At 42.3% G+C, this 20638-nt stretch overlaps 1 protein-coding gene across 2 annotated transcripts in view; it reads left to right on the top strand.

Annotated features, from left to right (window-relative positions):
• Nucleotides 1–20638, top strand: part of plxna2 (plexin A2) — a 219493-nt gene that overhangs the window by 168968 nt on the left and 29887 nt on the right. For both annotated transcript variants that reach the window (XM_039800088.1, XM_039800089.1), the window contains exons 18-22: nt 3891–4130; nt 5449–5592; nt 6388–6622; nt 9624–9766; nt 12155–12423. In XM_039800088.1, coding sequence (XP_039656022.1) covers nt 3891–4130; nt 5449–5592; nt 6388–6622; nt 9624–9766; nt 12155–12423 — 1031 coding nt within the window. The remainder of the gene's footprint in view (nt 1–3890; nt 4131–5448; nt 5593–6387; nt 6623–9623; nt 9767–12154; nt 12424–20638) is intronic.

Genomic DNA, 20638 nt, shown 5'->3' with positions numbered 1-20638 from the left:
CTACGTAACATGTCACCATGCCAACAGTAAGAAAGCAGCCCATGTCAAACTTAAAGGTCCCATGACATAGTGCTCTTTGGATGCTTTTATATAGACCTCAGTGGTCCCCTAATACTGCATCTGAAGTCTCAGAATTACAGCCACTAGAGCCAGTCCTACAATGAGCTTTCCTTAGTATGTGCCATTTCTGTGCCTGTAGCTATTGAGGAGGAGAGAGGGGGGAACAAGGTGGAGGGGGGGGTGTAGCCTTGACCAACTGCCACTTTGCTCGTTTGAAAGCCATGATGTCTCTCTCTCTCTCTCATGGGTGGGCCAAATTCTCTGGGCGGGCAAAGCAGAGAAAGGGGAGGTAACCTTGCTCCTTATGACCTCATAAGGAGAAGATTCCAGATCGGCCCATCTGAGCTTTCATTTTCTCAAAGGCAGAGCAGGATACCCAGGGCTCGGTTTACACCTATCACCATTTCTAGCCACTGGGGGACCATAGGCAGGCTGAAAAAACGCATATTAATGTTAAAAAACCTCATAAAGTGAAATTTTCATGCCATGGGACCTTTAACATGAACCCTTTAATCCGTTAAACCTTTTAATTCCTGTATAATGATACTGAAGATACTGTACTAGTGGGTAAAGAAATTCACATGAACTATTCCTAAATGCCGTTGAGGCGTGTTGAGGTGTTAAACTGTAAACCAATGATCTTCAACAGGGGGTCCGCGACCCCTAGGGGTTCCTCAGAGCCCATACAGGGGGGCCCCCCAAATTATTGTTTAATACTTTTTTGAAAGTTTGTTTCCCCTAAAAAAAAAATTATGTTGGAAACTACAGTATACATTAACATGAAACCAACATATTATCAGCAAAGATAAATCGGCCTATTCGTAAAAAAAAAAACAACCTCAACAAAATTGAAAATGAACTTTTTTTGGCCCATTTTACCGACGCTTTTGGCGCTTTTTTTCGATGATTTTGAAGCTTTTTTGTAACTTTTTTTCAACACTTTTTTTTTTTTTTACTCATGGTCAATAAACCTAATTTATATGACATATCTAACTTTTGAGTTTAAAAACAGCAGAAATTATGAATTATTTTGACTAATGGTTAAGATCAGATGATGTTGAGTGGATCACAGACTGGTATATGTCAAAGTTTAGTCACGATACTGTTTTGAAACCATTTAAACAATTATTTTTGGGCAATTTGGTTGAAAGAAACCCATATTTCTGATATAAAAAACTTTAGAAATTGGTCAAATTTGACCCGAGGAAAACACAAGGGTTAAGCTTAAGGATTCACTGTGCCTTCCGCATGAATGTCTGACATTAAAACATGATGATATATGAATATGTAAATAATTATTATTTTAATAGCTTAGTATATAGTTTGGGAACCATAAAAAGGTATAGGCTTTAGGCCACCCTAGACGTTATTGTAGGCCCAGTTTATCATGCAACTCAATTTTATACAACATACTGTTTGTAGTAGGGGGTCCCTGCTCATCTCAGGTTAAGGGTCCTCGGCCTAAAAAACGTTGTAGACCCCTGCTGTAAACACCAATGTCATCACACATTGTTTTACAAGTTAGCTATGAATATGTATTGCTCTTATATATTTGATTTTTAGCTGTTCAAATTCTTTAATTAGTTACTTCTGTCTTACAGTGAAAGTGCATCTCTAAAGCCTAAACTTTGTGAAAGTATGTCAGGAGTCCTATCTGGTTGTGCTATCTATTTTTAAAATGGCTTATCTTTTCACTCTTGTCACTGCTACTGTAGCGTAAAGCGGGGAATTCTAAAGAAAAATGTCACAAGACCAGGGAAAGCTACAGCGGAGCATCCGGGCCTTGCAGTGCAGCTACAGACTGCGATGTGTTGCTGTATATGTTGCTGTGACAGCTGTAATGTTGGAAACGTGTTTCTTTTACCCATAAGCCAGGATTTCGCATAGCCTATAGAGCTTAATCAGTTAGTCAATCGACAGAATATTAACCGGCAGCTGTTTTGATCAAATCAAATTGTCAAATTTATTAATTATTAATTGATTTAGGTCATTATTCAAGCAGAAATGCCAAACATTCTCTTGTTTCATTTTCTCAAAAATTGAGGATTTGTGATTTTCTCTGTTTTGATATGACTGCAAACTGAATGTCTTGGGTTTGGAAGACATTGGAAGATGTCACATTTGGCTTTAGGACATTTTAACAGACATGTTCAGTGTTTCCTGCATTTAAAAATCCAAACAATTAGTGGACCTATTGAGAAAATAATAATGATGGTAATAATCAACAGACAAATCAATGATTAAAATAATCGTTAGTTGCAGCCTAAAGTCATACACAGGCACTGGTGAATAAAGTGTGCAGATCTTTGACTTAACTAAAAGTAGCACCAAAATATACAAAAAGTGAAAGTACTCATTATGCAGACTGGGCCATTTAAAAACAATGTATGTTATATTATTGTATTTTAATTAGTGGTGCATTAATGTGTCCATCACTTTAATGTTGCGGCTGGTAAAGGTGGGACTATTTTTCCTTAATTTACTGATGGGTAGCTTGTAAATTTCACCAAGGGATCAATAAATATCTTTATCCATAATAATACAATGTTGCTGATTAGTTGATTATATTTAGTTTTAGTAATCTGAATATGCAAAGTAACTAAAGCTGTCAACTAAATGTAGTGGAGTAAAAAGTACAATATTTCCCTCTGAATTGTAGTGAAGTATAAAGTAGCAGAAAAATGGAAATACTCAAGTAAAGTATCTCAAAATTATACTTACATACAGTACTTGAGAAAATGGATTTAGTTACTTTCCACCACTGTACACAAGAAATATACAGTATGTATATACGCATACTGCGTATATACATACTGTATATTTTCAAAGTTCTTGAGTCAGAATTTATTTTCACCTTTTAGATTCAACGCTCCGCACGGTGAAAACACACAAACGCGCTAAAGTCTAGATCCAAGTGCAAAGTCACAAAGTAAGTAAGGAGACCAGTCCCTCTTTCCACCTCTACGCTTACACTCACCTCGCACCATCCTGGCTGCACACAATGAGTTTGCATTGATCTCCCTGGCTTGCTGCCGAGCAGCAGAGAACAGGTAGGAGGCGTGGTAGTCGCTAGCATTCACCAGCTTTGATGATATTTACCTCTAATTAAGTTTCTTCCCCAGAGAGAGTGAGCTGGGAGCGAGCGAAAGGAGATAAAAACCTTTCTGAGCAGAGTGCTGTACAGCAATCAATCCTATTCCCGCCCCCTCCCTTCCCCTCTAGAGCTGAGCCGGGGAGGATGGATGGAATACAGGTCTCTCATCCGGGAAAACTGGAGAGAAGTAATAAAAGAGCCATAGCTCAAATTCTACCTGAGGATCCTTTGTGCTTGTTGTCCTCCAGTGTTTTTCAGTGAAGCAGTAGCGGCAATTTATTTCCGATTTTACGGAGGCTTCCTCTACAATGAAGGTGCATTTAATGACAGACAATAAATCCTTTTCTCTAAAAAGAACGAGGGTTTTTATATGCCAATTATTAGGTTGGGGAGCTCCCTGCAGTGTGCGTGTGCGTGTGTGTGTGTGTGTGTGTGTGTGTGTGTGTTGATACCAATGTGTTTCAGTTAAGATCACGCTTTAGTTTAAAACAAACAAAAGGCTTTACGACGGATCAGCTTGAAACTTGGTGTTTTACTTTGGAGCCAGAGGAAAAGGAAACCAAAGCACCTTGGCTTTTCTGAACTGTCTTACGTTGATCCTGGACGACTGAATCGCATTTCTTGTTTCATTTCAGGGGGCTCAGACTATCACAGCATGATGTGTAGACTGTTTGAGTGCAACATTTCCCCAATAGCATCTTAAAAAGTGGATTTTTCTCCCGTCTTTTCTCCCTAGGTGTGTAAAGGAATAAACACCACCTGTATGAGTTGCTTCGCCCCCTCGCTGATGGCGGAGTACAACCCAGCTTTGGACACAGTAAAGCACGCAGACGAGTTTGGGTTCATCTTTAACAACGTCCAAGCGCTGCTGGTCTACAACAACACCAACCTCCTCTACTACCCAAACCCTTACTTTGAGCCCCTCAGCGCCACCGGCGTGCTGGAGCAGAAACCTGGCTCACCCATCATTCTCAAGGTACAGGAAGTACAGATTACTATGCATTTAAATCTACAGAACATGGGCGCCTGGGTAGCTCACCTGGTAGAGCGTGCGCCCATATATAGAGGTTTACTCCTCGACGCAGCGGCGGCGGGTTCGACTCTGACCTGCGGCCCTTTGCTGCATGTCATTCTCCCTCTCTCTCCCCTTTTGTCTTCAGCTGTCATATACTGTACAAATAAAGGCCTAAAAATGGCGAAAAATAATCTATAAAAAAAATATGAGATATAAATTTACAGAACATTTCCTGGTTTAACCCATAGACTGTATGTAAAGTATGGACTTAGTGTCAGTGAAGCCAGGAGTTTGTATTTCAGCTGTCACCATCTTGGTATTTTGAAGCCAGAAGTGACCATATTTGGACAAAAGGGGCAGAACTCCGGGCACTGGTGCCGTTCGTCAGCATGTACAGCAGTACACAGAGCTGTTTGAAAATCGGCAGACTTTTCTTAAGTTACCACTAACCAGCTAGCACTAGCGCTAGCTAGGTTGACAGAACATGGGGAAAAAAAACATTTCTAGGCGACCAAAAGTGTTCCAATCAACTTTGACGAAGTGAAAACGCACTGTAAAAAGGGTCAACGTTTAAGATGAACACCAAAAAACAAGTTCAGGTCTATTTTAATGTACACAGCGCCATGGTTAGCATTGCTAAGCTGCTGTCCTGATTGACAGGTCGGCGTGTAGCCACGCCCCTGAAGCATGCCCTGCTTTGTCTATTTTAAAATAAACGGGACCATAATTTGACTTGAAACTAGAGATTGAGGCCATAAAGTCATTATTAAAAAGTTCATTGAGGTAATAAACAAAGGCATAACAAGGGTCACTTCCCCATAGTCTTCTATAGAATCACACTTCTTTTTGGTGCCAGTGGACTTCTGCATTGGCTTCACTTTTCACACAGCAGACTTATCACAGTCTTTCTCTGGATATCAACACCAGCTAAATACATATATTCTATTAGATTATTTATCTCATTATGTTGGTTGTAAGAAGTCTTGCAACTGACAGACGTAGAATTCGTTGAGGAATATATTTCATTTTTTCGTCCTGATTGCCAGCTGTCCCCACTTACCGCCCCTGTGAAATATATCACCTTGTTTGATCTCAGTATGGAGTCACATTTGGCCGCAGCTGTGCCCCAAACCCAGGGATGTAATTTGCAGTGTGTTTAGGGGACATATTGGCTTTGTGGGTTTTTAAAATTGCCTTCATCTTCACTGAGCCATGTGTTTGTGTGTCTGAGTTTTCCCCCTAATTTCGCACCCCTGTGTCCATCTCTGCGTGCCCACAGGGCAGGAACCTGGTTCCCCCAGCATCGGGAGGGGTGAAGCTTAACTACACTGTGCTGATTGGTGAGACTCCCTGCTCTGTCACTGTGTCTGAGAACCAGCTGCTGTGTGAGCCGCCCAACCTCACCGGACAATACAAAGTGATGGTCAGTATGGAAGATGTGTTTGTTAGTGTCTATCTTCCTAACTTTTTCTAAATTGTAATTTCTTCTTCATAATAGCTGGCCTCTAAACTCCATTATTCGTGCTCTCATTGTTGCTCATTCAGCTGAAGGAAAGAGGTCAAAGGGAGACCAGCATGAATGTGCTTTAGCTGTCAAAAGGTTCTGCTAGAATCCACTGCAATTATTTTTAGTTGCCTGTTCGCTTATTGAGTGCAAGCCCCAGACTATTTCCCTCTCAGCATCAGCGTGGAGGTGGCCACATGTGTTTGCACTCCGTATCAATTTCAGCAGGCAATATTTAACTATGTTTTGGCAGGATTTGGCTCATGCATTGCTTGGAATCAGTTATCATGTGATATAAAGATCTCAAGACCAGATTTTGTTGAAACATGGTGCGTCAAAATTTAAAATGAAAACTTTTTTTTAAATGCTTTGGTCGTCTTTTTTTCCGATGTTTTTGTCATTATTTTTCTGGGGTTTTTTTACGTTTTTGTTGGGTTTTTTTCAACGTTCTTTCATAAAAAAATTTAAATGCTATACAATTTAATAAAACCCCCAAATTTAATGAAAGGAGTGAACTCATTATTTCACTTGTGGAAAGCGATGTATGGAACCATCCACTTTATTATTTTGACAATTTGGTTGATAAAAACCCAAATTTCTTATATAGAAACTTTTTGAAAATGGGTCAAATTTGACCCGAGGACAAAAGGAGGGTTAAATTACTACTCTGATTTGATATTAATTGCGATGATGTGTGTTTGTGTTTCTCCGCAGGTTCAGGTAGGTGGTCTCCACGTCTCTCCTGGTGCGGTCCACATCATGTCTGACAGCCTGCTGACCCTTCCGGCCATCGTCAGCATCGCAGCTGGCGGAGGCCTCCTCCTCATCATCGTCATCCTCGTCCTCATCGCATACAAGCGAAAGTCACGCGAAAATGACCTCACTCTGAAGCGCTTGCAAATGCAGATGGACAACCTGGAGTCACGAGTTGCCCTAGAGTGCAAAGAAGGTTGGTATTGGAACAGTATAGTCGGCAGACAGACCAAGCGTAGCACTGTGTAGCAGCCTACAGTTAGACTTTAGGGTGACTATGGGTCTACTTTGCTCTAGTCTCGCCTTGCCAGACCTATCTCCACAGCACTGCGGAGTTAGGTCTGGCTACACCACACATACATTCTGGGAGAGGCGAAAAACCCCCTCTGGGTTGTTTACATTTCTTTAAACCAATCACAATCGTCTTGGGCGGCGCTAAGCTCCGGACGCAGCAACATACAATATTAAATGAAGTTAACTGTTGACACAATACAGGAACGTGAGCTGTTTAAATTAGCTGGATACATGGTTAAAATGAATTAGCTCTTACCAGCGTATCGCCGTGTGTACTTCGTCCACAGCAATCCCACCAATCGGTCCCAAAACAACCTAGTTGGATAGTTAATGCCGTAAACATATTCTTTGTAAATCTTTATAATCATTGCCCGAAAGAACCAGCCTGCCTTAGGCTATTGCATTATCCAAATGTTCTTCAAAACTCGCCATTTTTAGCATGTAGCCTGCTAGCTCGAAGTTTGTTGTTGTTTCCCGAAGCGGACAGTTTGAGAACGTCAACACAAAGAGAGAGGAAGGTGAGGGACATGTCAGGCAATTATCCTGGAAATGTACTTCCAGTGATCCAGACTAACTTTGCTCCATTCGAAGCCAGTCTTGTATGTAGTTGAATGGGGCTGGTGAATGCATTTCACTCGTGCAGACTGTAATCACATAACAGGCATAATGTCTGCATATAGTACAGAAAGTAAATAACTGGTTGTCTGTGTTACCGTAAATAATGCATTCAACTTTCACCAAATTTGGGTCAGTAAGTCATCCTGGTTGTATATCACAACACATATGATAAGTCAGTTAGCCCTATATGCGTCCCGTCTCGACATGTAGTGAGTCCTTGCAGTTCTTGCTTTCTAGTTTGCATGCTGGATACAGACTCGCACACAAACTGACACATGAATGCAGAGTTTCTCATTAGAGTAACCCCAACCTCCTCCCAGCGAGAGGCACATTACGCTTATTACATCTTACTCACGTCTTCACCGGAGGGGTGATTCCACATTTATCTAATGCATCTAGTGCGTGTCTTTATACCTGTGTGTGTGTGTGTGTGTGTGTGTGTGTGTGTGTGTGTGTTTGCATGCATGCCTGTGTTTTGGTCCCATGTACGCTGTTAAGCGACAGTGACATTGCAACAGTATTGAACAAAGAGCTGCTCTGAAACACACCTCTCCCTTGTGGCTCGAGGTTAAGAGAGGGCTCAGTAGTCCATCTGACCTTTGACCTGCTAGCCAGTAGGAGGACCACATCTTTATCTTTATTTTATTTGACAGGGACGGTGTATATTCATGTAAGATGAGATTTATTGAAATGGGGACATTTCATCTGAAGAAAGGGAAGAATGTGAATATTTAGTTAACAGATGACCTTTGTAGGGTTACTGAAATAAGTCACATATTACCGTTAATTGTAGCTTCATAGTGTATTCTGTTCCTTGAGTTAACAAGGGAGCTATCTAACATCTTGTACCCTGCCTGTAATTCAGTAACAGTTAGGTTGGCGGAGGGATATGATGATGAGATGATGAAGCACGTTTTGTTATGAGTCTTGGGTTGTCCTGCGCTTGGAGAGTGTCATTAAAAGTGGACCAAGTTACACAGTCGAAGCTGTCTCCGTGCTCTTACTCTATCCACGTCCCGAAAGTACTTGTATGTAATAACGACGAGTTAAAAGTTGACGCTAACAATAACTAGCGTTACATTAATAATTTCTGTGAATATGCCAGATTTAGCCAAAAGGCTAATTTCATCTGCGGTCCCTGGCCAGATGTTACAAGAGGCTCCCTAAAAAGCAAATGAACAAAACAAGAGGGGTTGAGGGAAAAACGCCCATTAACTAAGATAAAAGCAACACTGTGTGATAAAACGAAATTGCGAGAGTCAGTTTTACATGGAAGCTTTCAGATAAACACTGCTGATCGGCCGCTGATGTCATCATCGGTGGGGTCATTATAGCCAATCACTGAGATGTCACTTTTGCTTTTTTTGCTTTTGCGTTTTCTTTTTCAGGACCTTATTATGGATCCCCTCCAGCCACCCCTGATCGGCTTTCCCAGTGTTATCACACAGTGGGGGGAAAAAAAGCATCCTATTGCTGCAAACTTCCAGAATGGTCTAATAACAGAGAGATGCTGTTGTCAGACAGGCAGAAAGATAGACAGAGCAGGCAAACGGGGGGGGGGGGAAACAGTCCCACACAGGCAGCCTTGGGAAAGGGGAAGATTAATGTTTTAACCATTAGCAGTGGCCAGGAGTGCTCTGCCCTGGGGGGTGGATTTAGATGGGTACCTGGGTTGCTCCTTATGAGTATATACACTCCATGTGTACCTGTGAGCCCATGTGTTGGTGTGCAAACCCAGGAGTCTCAGGGGGCCAGGAGGTGAGGGCTAAGACTGGTTGGAGATGGCGGAGTTTTGAGGAGGGTGTTGGGGGACTGCTGCTGCTCCTGTGATAGGCTGCAGACAGGGAGCCTCCCCAAAGGCGGGCGAAGCTGAGCAACAGAGCCGTGGGCCCAAACAGGAGTCAGTCAGGATGGAGCCAATTAACTAGTGCTCACCTGCAGCCTCACACTGAGATGACACACACACTCTTATGGGGCCTTAGCTACAGCCAATTTACCGGCTGGTAGATAAAATTGAGTGAGAAAGGGGAGCGTGTGTGAAAGAGAGAGAGCGAGATCTGTGTCTTTTAAGGGAGAGATGTGAAATATTGAGTTTCCTTGACATGAAGACTATCTTGGGCTTTAACTGTCAGCTTCATGATAACGAAAGTAAACACCAGGAAGATGAGAAGGATTCACGTATTTTGGTCCCTGGGGATTAAAGAACGGTTTAATTCTCATGCTGCATGTCTCAAGGATTCCCTCCAACCGGTCTCTCTCTCTTTCTTGTCTCCCTTCTCTCCCAGCCTTCGCAGAGCTGCAAACAGACATCAATGAGCTGACCAGTGACCTGGACAGAGCTGGTATCCCCCATCTGGACTACAGGACATACGCTATGAGGGTCCTCTTCCCCGGCATAGAGGATCATCCTGTCCTCAGAGAACTGGAGGTAACCAGAGAAAGACAGAGAGCACGAAAGAGAGGGATTGAAAGAAAGATGACTGAGACATCTAGGCAGCAAATGCCAGTGGTGGAAGAAGTATTCAGATCCTTTACTTAAGTAAAAGTACCGATACCACACTGTTAAAAATACTCAAGTACAGCTACAAGTAAAAGTCCTGTATTGAAATTGTTACTAAAGGTATCTAAGTATCATCAGGAAAATGTACTTAAAGTATTAAAAGTAAAAGTACTCAATGCAGAAAAATCCTCACATTTTAGAAACTGGAAATGATCCAAACAGTTCTGTGTTTAATGGTCTAATCCAGGGATCTTCAACAGGGGTCCGGGGCCCCTAGGGGGTCCTCAGCGTCACAGCAGGGGGGTCTCCAAATTACTGTTACATTTTTTTCAAAAATTAAAAAGTCCTAAAATGAATCGAACCTATTATTAGCAAATATAAATCCCCACTGATGATAGGCTTACTGACCTATAGATAAGGTAGTCTCTGAGGCCATCCACAGATACAGTTCATCCTAAGGATTCACTCTACCACATGTAGGTTTAACATTTAAACATGATTTATAAAATCATGCCAACAATTACTAGGAGATTTTAATCGCTTAGTATTGTATGCATCATAAAAAGGTATGTATAAAGGCTTTAGGCCACCCTAAATGTTATTGTAGGCCCAGTTTAATATGCAACTTCATTTTATACAATATATGTAGTAGGGGGTCCCTGCTCCATCTCTCTTTCAGTTACGGGGTCCTTGGCTTAAAAAATGTTGAAGACCCGTGGTCTAATCATTTCAGCTGGACTTGTAGGCCGTTATAATGTAGGGTAGTTTAATTTGTAATAAAACATCGTATTTTATAAACTACGTGTTTTGTTTGCAAAAGTCCTAATTTGTAAAGTAACTAGTAACTAAAGCTCAAGGTAGTAGTATTTCTTCAGATTTTTAAGGTTATTTTTTTGGCATTTAGGCCTTCATTGTGACAGCTTAGACACGAAAGGGGAGAGAGAGTGGGAATGTGCAACAGGTTGGAATTGAACCTGCGGCCTCTGCGCTCTACCGCTCTCCCACCCAGGCACCCACTAGTAACTAAATCTTAATGTAATGCAGTAAAAAGTACAATATTTCCTTCTGAAATGTAGCAGAGTAGAATTAGAAAGTGGCATGAAAAGAAAAGACTCAAGTAAAGTACAAGTACCTCAAATTTATACTTAAGTACAGTACTTGGGTAAATGCACTTAGTTACATCCCACCACTGGCAAATGCATAAAGAATAGGCAAGAGAAAGTCAAAGTGAGGTAAAAAGAGAGATAGGGAGAGAGTACCTCTCTCCCTGCAGGGTGTAACCTCCATAAGCGGCAAAGTGCTTGAGGGGAAAAGGATGCCACTCATCCTTTCTACCCTCTGGTCTCACACACACACACACACACACATACTATAGCCAACAATGCTGGGCAGCATACACACACACACACACACACACACATATATATATATATATACACACACCTCACATGCAAGCTCCCTCATGGAAATCAGGGTCCCAACACATGGCTATTTCATCCACCAGTGGCTGCAGTATGAAGGGTAATGAACTGAGTAATTCCCAATCCTCAAGCAGGACTGTTGGTTACTCCACTGGGGGAAAAACTGGCTGGTTAACACTTTTCACTCCTCTTCATGGGGCCAGTGTGGTGCTGGGAAATGAGTTTATTTTATGTGGAACACACAGAGTGGAGTCTAGAGGATGAAGCTATCAGGGATAAAGAGATTCATCGTGATAGAGGTCCTCCATCTTATTTGTTGATTGTGTGTTACGCAGGATGGGATTGGGATTTACCAGGAAGAAGTTGCCTGGTTAGGTGGGGGTGTATCCGATCAGACTAGCCCTGTATGGTGGAGGTCAAATTGTCACTTCTGCATAAGCTAGGCATTTTGTGAGCAAAAGGACTCAAATCAGATGTCCAAACTTTTTGAAAAACAGCGTGAGGTGTCACCTTGGGATTGTCTTACTCTGGCAAGTTATTTGACATTTTGACTTGAAAGTGAAATGGCAGCTAACTCAGTGTACACTGCTTTTTTTTCAAACAGACCCGGGTCAATAATTGATTAAGATCTTCTCATTTACTCGCCGTGAGTGGGAACTTGTGTCTGCCTGGAGTGAAACATGAGTGAGGGCGTGTGGTGCCTTTGAAAAAGAAATCTTTATTTTGTGCGAGACAAAGTCACAATGAAAGTTAAAGAGCAACAATCCTTTTTTCAAAACACATTCAGCTCATTACTATGGACATTTTTACTGTGCATTTGATATTGAAATTAGCGGTGGAAACGTATTAGCACTACTAAGTAACGCATTGTTCTCCCTCGCCCTCTCCTGTCCAGGTGTCAGGGAACGGCCAGCAGAATGTGGAGAAGGCCCTGAAGCTGTTTGGCCAGCTCATCAACAACAAGGTGTTCCTGCTCACCTTCATCCGAACACTGGAAATGCAGCGCTCGTTCTCCATGAGGGACCGCGGCAACGTGGCCTCACTTATCATGACGGCCCTGCAGGGGCGGCTGGAGTACGCCACCGACGTCCTCAAACACCTGCTGTCGGACCTCATCGACCGCAACCTGGAGAGCAAGAACCACCCCAAACTGCTGCTGCGCAGGTAACACAGCACACGCTCAAACATGAGGGCTTGGATCAGCTATCGGCAGCTACATTTAAAAAATGTATTTATGCAACAGCAGTCATATATCGACGACGTTTCATTTCCCGGATTGTTCAGGTGCCACCGGATAGTCAGCCGGATGTCCCCAATTTTCGGCCGGACGTCACCTTCCGCTTTCTTTGTGTTGGCGTTCTAAACTGTTAAGAAATACCTGTGTATTAACAAAAATTGCCTGTGGAATGTGATTCGCAGTTTTAATTTTTTACATTTCGAATTGAATAATTTGTGCTCCGACAACTTTTTTCGGCCACGGAGGTTTTGGGAGATTAAAGAACTTTACGCTGTCGCTTATTTCGACATTTCGGGTGGTTTTTTTTATGACTTTTGTGTTGCTTTTTTTGACGTTTGTCGCTTTTTCTTGCATTTTGACCAGAGCATGTTTTTCTCCCATCCCGGAATGCTGTGTGGACTCGCCAGACCTTCCTCCGCAGCACTGTGGAGGAAGGTCTGGCAATGCGGGACTAATTTACTAATGTAAATATTCCCTAAAAAAGAAAGAAACTCCTGTGCTAACTTGCACACATAAATTTAATAGCTGGCAATGTTTCGGTGCTAGACCATCATCAGGGAAATGATGTAACGTACTGAGAAGCCATCTTTTGTAGGAGGTGACTGTCTGATTGCACCAATCACCAACTTCCACTTGAAATAAGGCAACATTACACAACATTCATTCACATTTCCATTACTGTAGATAGAGCTTAAGCTTGAATACAACGCTCTATATAGTAACAATAATACATCATCCCTGGGAAATCTATAATAGATGAGTGTAGATTTCTTTATAATGAATGCAACACTAAAAAATAATAAAAGGCATTCATAGATGTTCCCAAAACTAATAAACACAACAAGCCGTCTCACAAGAAATGCAAAGGGCAATTACTTCGTACTTCATTACTGTATGTGTTGGATAACAATATAATGTATAGAAAATAGAAAAGGTCAACACCATAAATGACTTACAGAACTCCACACTATTACATTACATTACATTACATGTCATTTAGCTGACGCTTTTCTCCAAAGCGACTTAGAATTGCTATATATGTCAGAGGTCGCACGCCTCTGGAGCAACTAGGGGTTAAGTGTCTTGCTCAGGGACACATTGGTGTGTCATATCCACTGCGCCATCACCACCCTCTATTATACAAGTACAAAAATACATCGGGGCCTCAAAAGATTCATGCAGCATTAGTGCATACATACTGTATATAAATGGACACAATCAACAGGACGCAATGCACAATACAGCAAAGTCAACGAAGAAAAACGTGTTGGTAACTAATTAGTTTCGACGTTCCTGTTTTGCCTTTTGAAATGATTAAAAAGTAGAGAGATGAATTAACATAAAGTAATGTAAACAAACAAATTATACATGATCATATTCAGAGAAATCCCTTAATCCTCAGTAGCACTGCGTGCTCTACAAAACCGTTTTAGTTTTTCGATTTAATTCATTTCAGTCGGAAAGAATAAGAAAAGACTGTATATCCGCAAATATGTGATCCTGTGCTCAGAGGATAGTCAAGTATCCCTCATTTAAAAAGATGTAAAGAAGTGCAAGGCTGTAGGAGGGAGGATGTTGATACATATAGACAGATGCATGGGGATTGATTTAGAGCTGTATGTTCTTCCCCTCTTTTTTTCTTGTGGGTGGATGCATTCTGATCCCCCCCCCCCCCTTTACTAGTGTTCTTGTGTAGACGCCTCATAGAATCGGGCTTGTAATGAGTGCTACAGTACATCTCCAGTATGCTGAGATAAACGCCAAGCACTCTTCACATCATAAGAAACATCTGAATGCGCTGCATAATTCCCGACTATCTCAAGCACTCAGTCTCTCCCCTTCTCTCTCTCAATGCCAATGTCAGTCTCGCTTATCCTCCAGGCTCGGGCGTCCCTATAAAACATTCAGGAGCGATTACAACGTAACATGTTTTTTTTTCTTCCTCTCTGTGTTTCCAACGTACATTGTTTTTCCGGGGCGGTTTGGGATGATGTGCTCAAACTTTAAACACCTGCCCAAGTCCTTGCCCAAGTGTCCTCAGCTGCTTTGGTGGCTCTGTGGGCATAGAGACGTGTTAAAAGGACTGACTGAATACTCTGCTCAAAAGATACAGAATGTACAAAGCACGGTTCTGTGAACAGTCTCTCTGAAAGCCTGACTGCTCTGTACATGATGTTGATTATGTTTACACGACTAATAAGCGGAGACAGTAAGAGCAGGCAGCTGCCTTTCCTTCGAACAACACCTTCATTCTCATGTTAATATTCCCCCAGTGCCTCTATTTAAAAGAGCCACATTAATAGTCCGAGTAAATAACTGCCCGGCAGAAAAGAGCAGAGAAGCAAACGGAGAAAGAGGTTGAAAGAGAGAGACGTGGACTAAAGCGACACAGCGTCAAATGGACCTGGATTTAGCTGATATTTCACATGACAGCAGGGCCCCACGTCACCTCTAAGTTTTCATTATCCTCTCTTATTAGCAGCACAGTGGCACGCACTTAATCCCGGGGTCCTGCCGTTGCAGCCCGGAGGGCTAAATGTCCTTTAGGTTTTACATTTCCCTCCACGTTATTCTGAAGAATTTAAGGGATTATCGATTTGACATGGCTCTTTGCTGTTGTTGTCTTCCTCATCGCCTATTTAGAGAAAAAGCCGAGAGTCAAGCCAGCGGGCTGACTCACACACACACACCGCACAAACAAACGCACACACACTTACGTGCGCGCACACACACATGCCTCAAAGCAGTAATTGTGTTTGCGCAGGGCGTAGAGTGAGGCTGCTGGGCTGTGCTTTGTTGCCATTTTCCCGTTCAGTTGTCTTTTCTGTCGGCTGTCCTCTGCCTATTACCGCGTGTAATGAGATAGTGAAATTCTTGCTGTTGTGTTGGCAAAGACCCCCCCCCCCTGTTCTGGCATTAGTGAATCAGCAGCATGTAGACAGATCCTTGTGCTTTTTTTTATGGTGTCTACATGTGTCTGTTTGCATGTTGGGTGTCTTTTTGAAAAAAGTATCCTAATATACTGGTGCAATAAATAAAGTGGCGTTGGCTGATTTGGAATCCAGTACTGGAGTTTAGTAGAAGTAGGGGGGTCACTCTAGTCTGAATCCACGACAGGTCATTTACTGGATAATCACCAGAATGTGGGTCAGGTTTACCAGTCCCTCCAGAAAAATGCGGAGTTTTTTTGTTATTATTGCGGGCAAAAATCCTTGATTATCCGGCACGTTTTCTTAAAAAATGCAGGATATTTATTCAATTTTATGCGATGAAATTACGGGAACTTGCAAAAAAAACATTTTGATGAAAAAGAGAAAAAAAAAGTGATTCCCCCCCCAACACCTGCTTTTCGATGATGTTCACGTCGCATAATTACGTCACTTCATAACGTTCCCATGGCAGGGGAAAATGGCTGCTCTTGTGTGAAGTAAACGCAACATTTTTCAACTTTCTGCTAAGATATATTATGGGACTTTTTTGCAACGAAAATGCGGGGATAATGACATCATGCAAGCCCTGCATATTTTGCGCGGAAATCGGCGATTTATGTGGCGAAAGTGCGGCGTATTTGAAAAAATGCGGCCCCCGCATCAATATGCGGACTTTGGCTGATTATGCATTGAATTATGCGATCACATAATCGCGTTTTTCTGGAGGGACTGGTTTACATGGCTACAGGAGAGAGCCACCATGCAGGAAGTACATCCAGGTCAACCAACCCACTTCCTGTTCTCATTTATATTACAGTGGGTTGAAAGTGCGTCCCATGACATGTTTGAGTCGTAGCGAAGAGCTTTGCTTCTCTCGCCGCTCAGCTGTCATTGCATGCTTTTCCCTAGAGGGGAATATGTCCACAAGCCAGCATGCCAGACCTTTTATAGATAAAAAAACTATCTCCCAAGCATTACAGACGATAGTACGAAAATAGTTCCATCTGTCATGATGTTTTAGCATGTTATCCTCATGCTCCCTCAGTGACCTGCAATAGTAATCAAAGTTTAATGTGCAATGGATCCAAATAGTTGTTTATTTAAAGGTAGGGTTGGTAACTATTTCCAATATACACTTTTTTTTTATATCATGTTTGAAATGGTCTCTACACCCCGACAGCAGTAAATAAGTTATGGACTCTGAAAAAAGGAGCAAAAAAGATCCGTCATCTGTAGCTGCTGTGATCCTGTAAAAACGCCCACCAATCACTGCCTTGCGGTCCGCTTGGAAAGAACCAATGAAATGCCTCCTCGCCCCGCTGCACTTACTCAGCGAGCTCAATGCGCGTGGTAGCGCATTGCTAACAGTAGTCCTGTTTGTTCTAAACATTCGGTACGATAATATTAGCGGTTTGCTTACCGGTGAATGAGACATGAAGTCAAACGTCGGTCCTTTCTCCGCTCTGCTCTGAAGCAGCGGCGCGGCGGTGCTCGTGCACGTCTGTGTGGGCGGAGCCCCGAGGAGATGCTACTTTCAAATCTTGCTAGCTTTTCTACATTACCAACCCTGCCTTTAAGGATAAGGCTGGCGATATTTTAAATGTCTGGTATTGTCAACAAAAGCTATAAAAAGACCAAAACCAACAAAGCATTAGTGTTTCTCTCAGTATTGTCTTGTCTGTGGCCCCAAACCCATTCGTTCTCACCTAAGGCGCACATCTTTAAAGGGATACGCCACCGTTTGTTGAAATAGGGCTTATCACGGTCTCCCCTAGCTGTAGATAGGTGGGCCAACGCGTTTTTTTAAAGTAAATAAATGACTTCCTAAAACACTTTGCCGACATCCCGCACATTGTCACAGCTGCTCTAGAGTTTGCGTAGCGGCCCGCACATTCTCACGGCAAGTTCATTTTTCTCACACCGTGTGCGCGAAAACCAGCATACATAGCCTTTTCGTGAGGCCCCTGGGCACTGTAGTTTTCTGCAAGCGTTACTCAAACAGAAGCAAATAGTCTATTTACTGCTTTAAGCTGCAGATGTGGTGCTCTTGTTAGTTACAGCAGCAGGACGGTGAATGAGGAGACAACTCTAAATAAACTGTGCCCAAGTTCATCATAATTAAGGAACATGTCAGCATAGCGGTGGAGCTCATTTGTGTGGTTTTAATCGTTTAGGGTCAACAATAGATTTCCATGGTGCAGATGTTAGGTATGGTAAATGAATGGCTGGTTTGGGCCTTCATCTGGAATTTGTCTGGAAAGAAACGTGTAGAATATTACCAGACTTGTTCTTTAGAGATGCATCTTGTTTTTAATCTTTTGTTTCTATTAATATGACAAAGGATCCAAACCTGCTGTTATTCTCAAATTGATTGACAAGCATTTTGAAACAAGCACTGACACCAGACAACAACCTTAACCGTGTTTGTTCACAGCGAACGAACAACCCTTAAAGCTTTACCGTAAGTGGTGTTCGGCGAAGGTGTGCTACAGTATATAGTGCGTGTATTTAGTATAGGGTGTAGGCACAGTATGTGCACATGATGCAGAGGGAAGCTATGGCACAGCAGCAGTGTGGTACAATGTGGTTTGCTCCAGGAAAAGCAGGGCGGCCTTAATAATTTAGCCCCCGTTCTCTGCGGTGAGCTCCAGTCAGAAGATGGAGTGCCGTGCCATCACTAGCCACGGCACAGAGGGAAAAGCGGAGAACAAGAGGGACGGCAAGAGGAAAAGTGAGGGGAAAGGTTGAGAACGCGGAGGAGGAGAAGGATTCAACGACGGAATTACAGTTTAAGCAACTAATGAACGTATTAATTCAGCAAATTAAATGGAGGATGGGAATGCTTCCCAGAGTATTTTCTTAAGTTACGTGGGCAGCACATTGAAGACGCTGCATGTAAAGTTGTTCTCTGATTATTATTAGCTGCCTGCCTCTCACCGTCTCTGTATGCCTCCTCCATGCCCATTTTCTGTATTCCTCTCACACGTACTCTGTCTCTCACACGGGCAGATTATCTCCTGATAGTATTTTCTTCATATTTGAGTGTTTAATTGCTGATGTACTATCTATACTTTATTGGAAGTGATAATATTTGATTAATTTATATCACTCTGCAGTCGCCACAATCTTAGCTTAATATGGAGTCCTTACTATAGATATGGCTATAATAATTTCAGACTAGATAAAAAAGCAATGTGGCTCTCTCACCTAGTGCAGGGCTTAAGGTAGATTGAATAAAATGACTGTTAAAATAACATCCCTCTTCTTCACCTGTGTTAAGTGTCCGCCAACATCCGATTCATTCGGTTCATTTGCAGACAGTAGATTTGACTTTGTAGCACCTGATACAGTAGGTCATAAATATGCATTTCACAGGAATGCTTCATGAATTTCCACTCATTTGAGTCTCTGTTCCTTTCCTGAAAGAAGTTGAATGTGCTGAAGTAGTATATCATAGAACAAAAATGCAATGAAATGCATGTGATTAAGCAGGATGTAAAGGATCCTTACAGAGATGGAGCTTTTTATTAAAGAGTAAAATCCTTTTTGTTTAACCAGAAACAGCTTCTGAAATCTAAATACTAATATCTAATACTTTTAACGTGTAAACACCCAGCATATGTTAAAGGGTAAATGAATAGGTTATTTCAACCAAACCAGAGTGGTGATTGTTGGAACAGTGGATAAACAAACCAAGACGGATTTTGATTTGTTTCTGTTGATTTTGAATAGTGTATTTTGCGATGAGAAAATTTTTTTTCTTTTTTTTTCTTTTTTAAACTGAGTTGGGTGGGTTTGGCGACAGTGACTAAAGGGATGTTTCATGTTAAACAAAAAGTTTAATCAAACCGTGAAAACACGTATAGCCCGCGAAGCGTAGATGCGTATCTCTCCGCGTTGGTCACAAAGCGATCCTTCTCCTCTCGGCTCTCTCGCTCTCTGGTAGAAAGAGACAGGATGAGTGGGGAAAACTTTGGTAGTTGTAGCCTATATATGGTATATAGTTTGTGTGTGTGTGTGTCACTCTCTCTGTCCGTCCTTCGGTCTCTCTCTCCGTGTGTCTGATCGCGTGTCTCGCTGTGAGAAGTCAAGACAGCCAAAATCACCATGAACCTAGGCGTTTTATTTTAAAAAGATGTCCGGCTGCACTGTGGTCTTCCTGTATGTGATTACCTGCCCGGCTTGACACATTCGCTCGCGTCTCGTGCAAGAAATAGAGGAGACCCCGAAACGATCGCTGCAGCGTGCGGGCCCACGTGCGCTGCATGAACGGACAGATTGGATAAACATGGGCGCCCGAAATGAAAATAGCTTACGCGCCCCGGTGTGTTTTCACTGTTACTCAACACAAAAAAAGTGGACCTCTGTAGAGATCCTTTCCATAATGTTGTCAGACACTGTGAACAATAATCTTCTGGGGACGTAAATTGAAGGTGCACAATTGCCCAATAACTTACATTGTAGCTTGTTTCCGACTGCAGAGGTCTTGCTTAATTTTGGACCAATGTCGGAGATTGTTGTTCCCATCGGTCACTTAGACACAAAAACATAGGAAAATAGGGTCCAGGTTGAAAAAAACCTAAGTTACCCTTTAACCACATAATAGTTACTGAGACCACAACAAATACAGCAGCCATTGGTGCATGTCATTAGCTGGTGGCTTGATGTGTTTGAATGCCAGAGGGCAGTATTTATGTGTTATTCTGTAGTTGTCTGTGTTTCTATTATGCCTGTTTTAAGTGCTTGATCCCATTTCACCATCCATCTTACCTGTCCAGTGAAAACACATTATTGCACGTACCTGACATGTGCCTTTATGTATGCAGAGATATAATATCCCCAGTCAGTTACATTCCTGGAACCATGTTTGAAGGGTGCACTCTGCTCTTCCGAGGCGTGTCTTTTAAAAGAAACTCTGGTCTCTTTGGTATTTAAAGATTTGAGGTGCCTTCCGCTTTCTTTGTCTCGATAGGGAAAGATTTTTAGCTCGCAGACACTCGCGGTCTCCTAAAAGCTTTTTGAAAGCAATATCTAAGCTTTTGCAATGTGTTTGATTTCCTCACTCTCCAGTGCGCTAAGTGGAACTGATGCTGCACCTCATGGCGTTTGGATTGTATTTTGCTACATTAGTGAAATATGTCCACGCGCTCTTTTTCTCTCAGTGCCCATACCTCCGACCCAACCTTCCTCAAGTCTGTTGTGTTGTCATTTC

This window comes from Perca fluviatilis, chromosome 5 (genome assembly GCF_010015445.1).
Source record: "Perca fluviatilis chromosome 5, GENO_Pfluv_1.0, whole genome shotgun sequence".
In the NCBI taxonomy this organism is placed as follows: Eukaryota; Metazoa; Chordata; class Actinopteri; order Perciformes; family Percidae; genus Perca; species Perca fluviatilis.
This window is presented reverse-complemented; position numbering and strand designations above follow the sequence as displayed.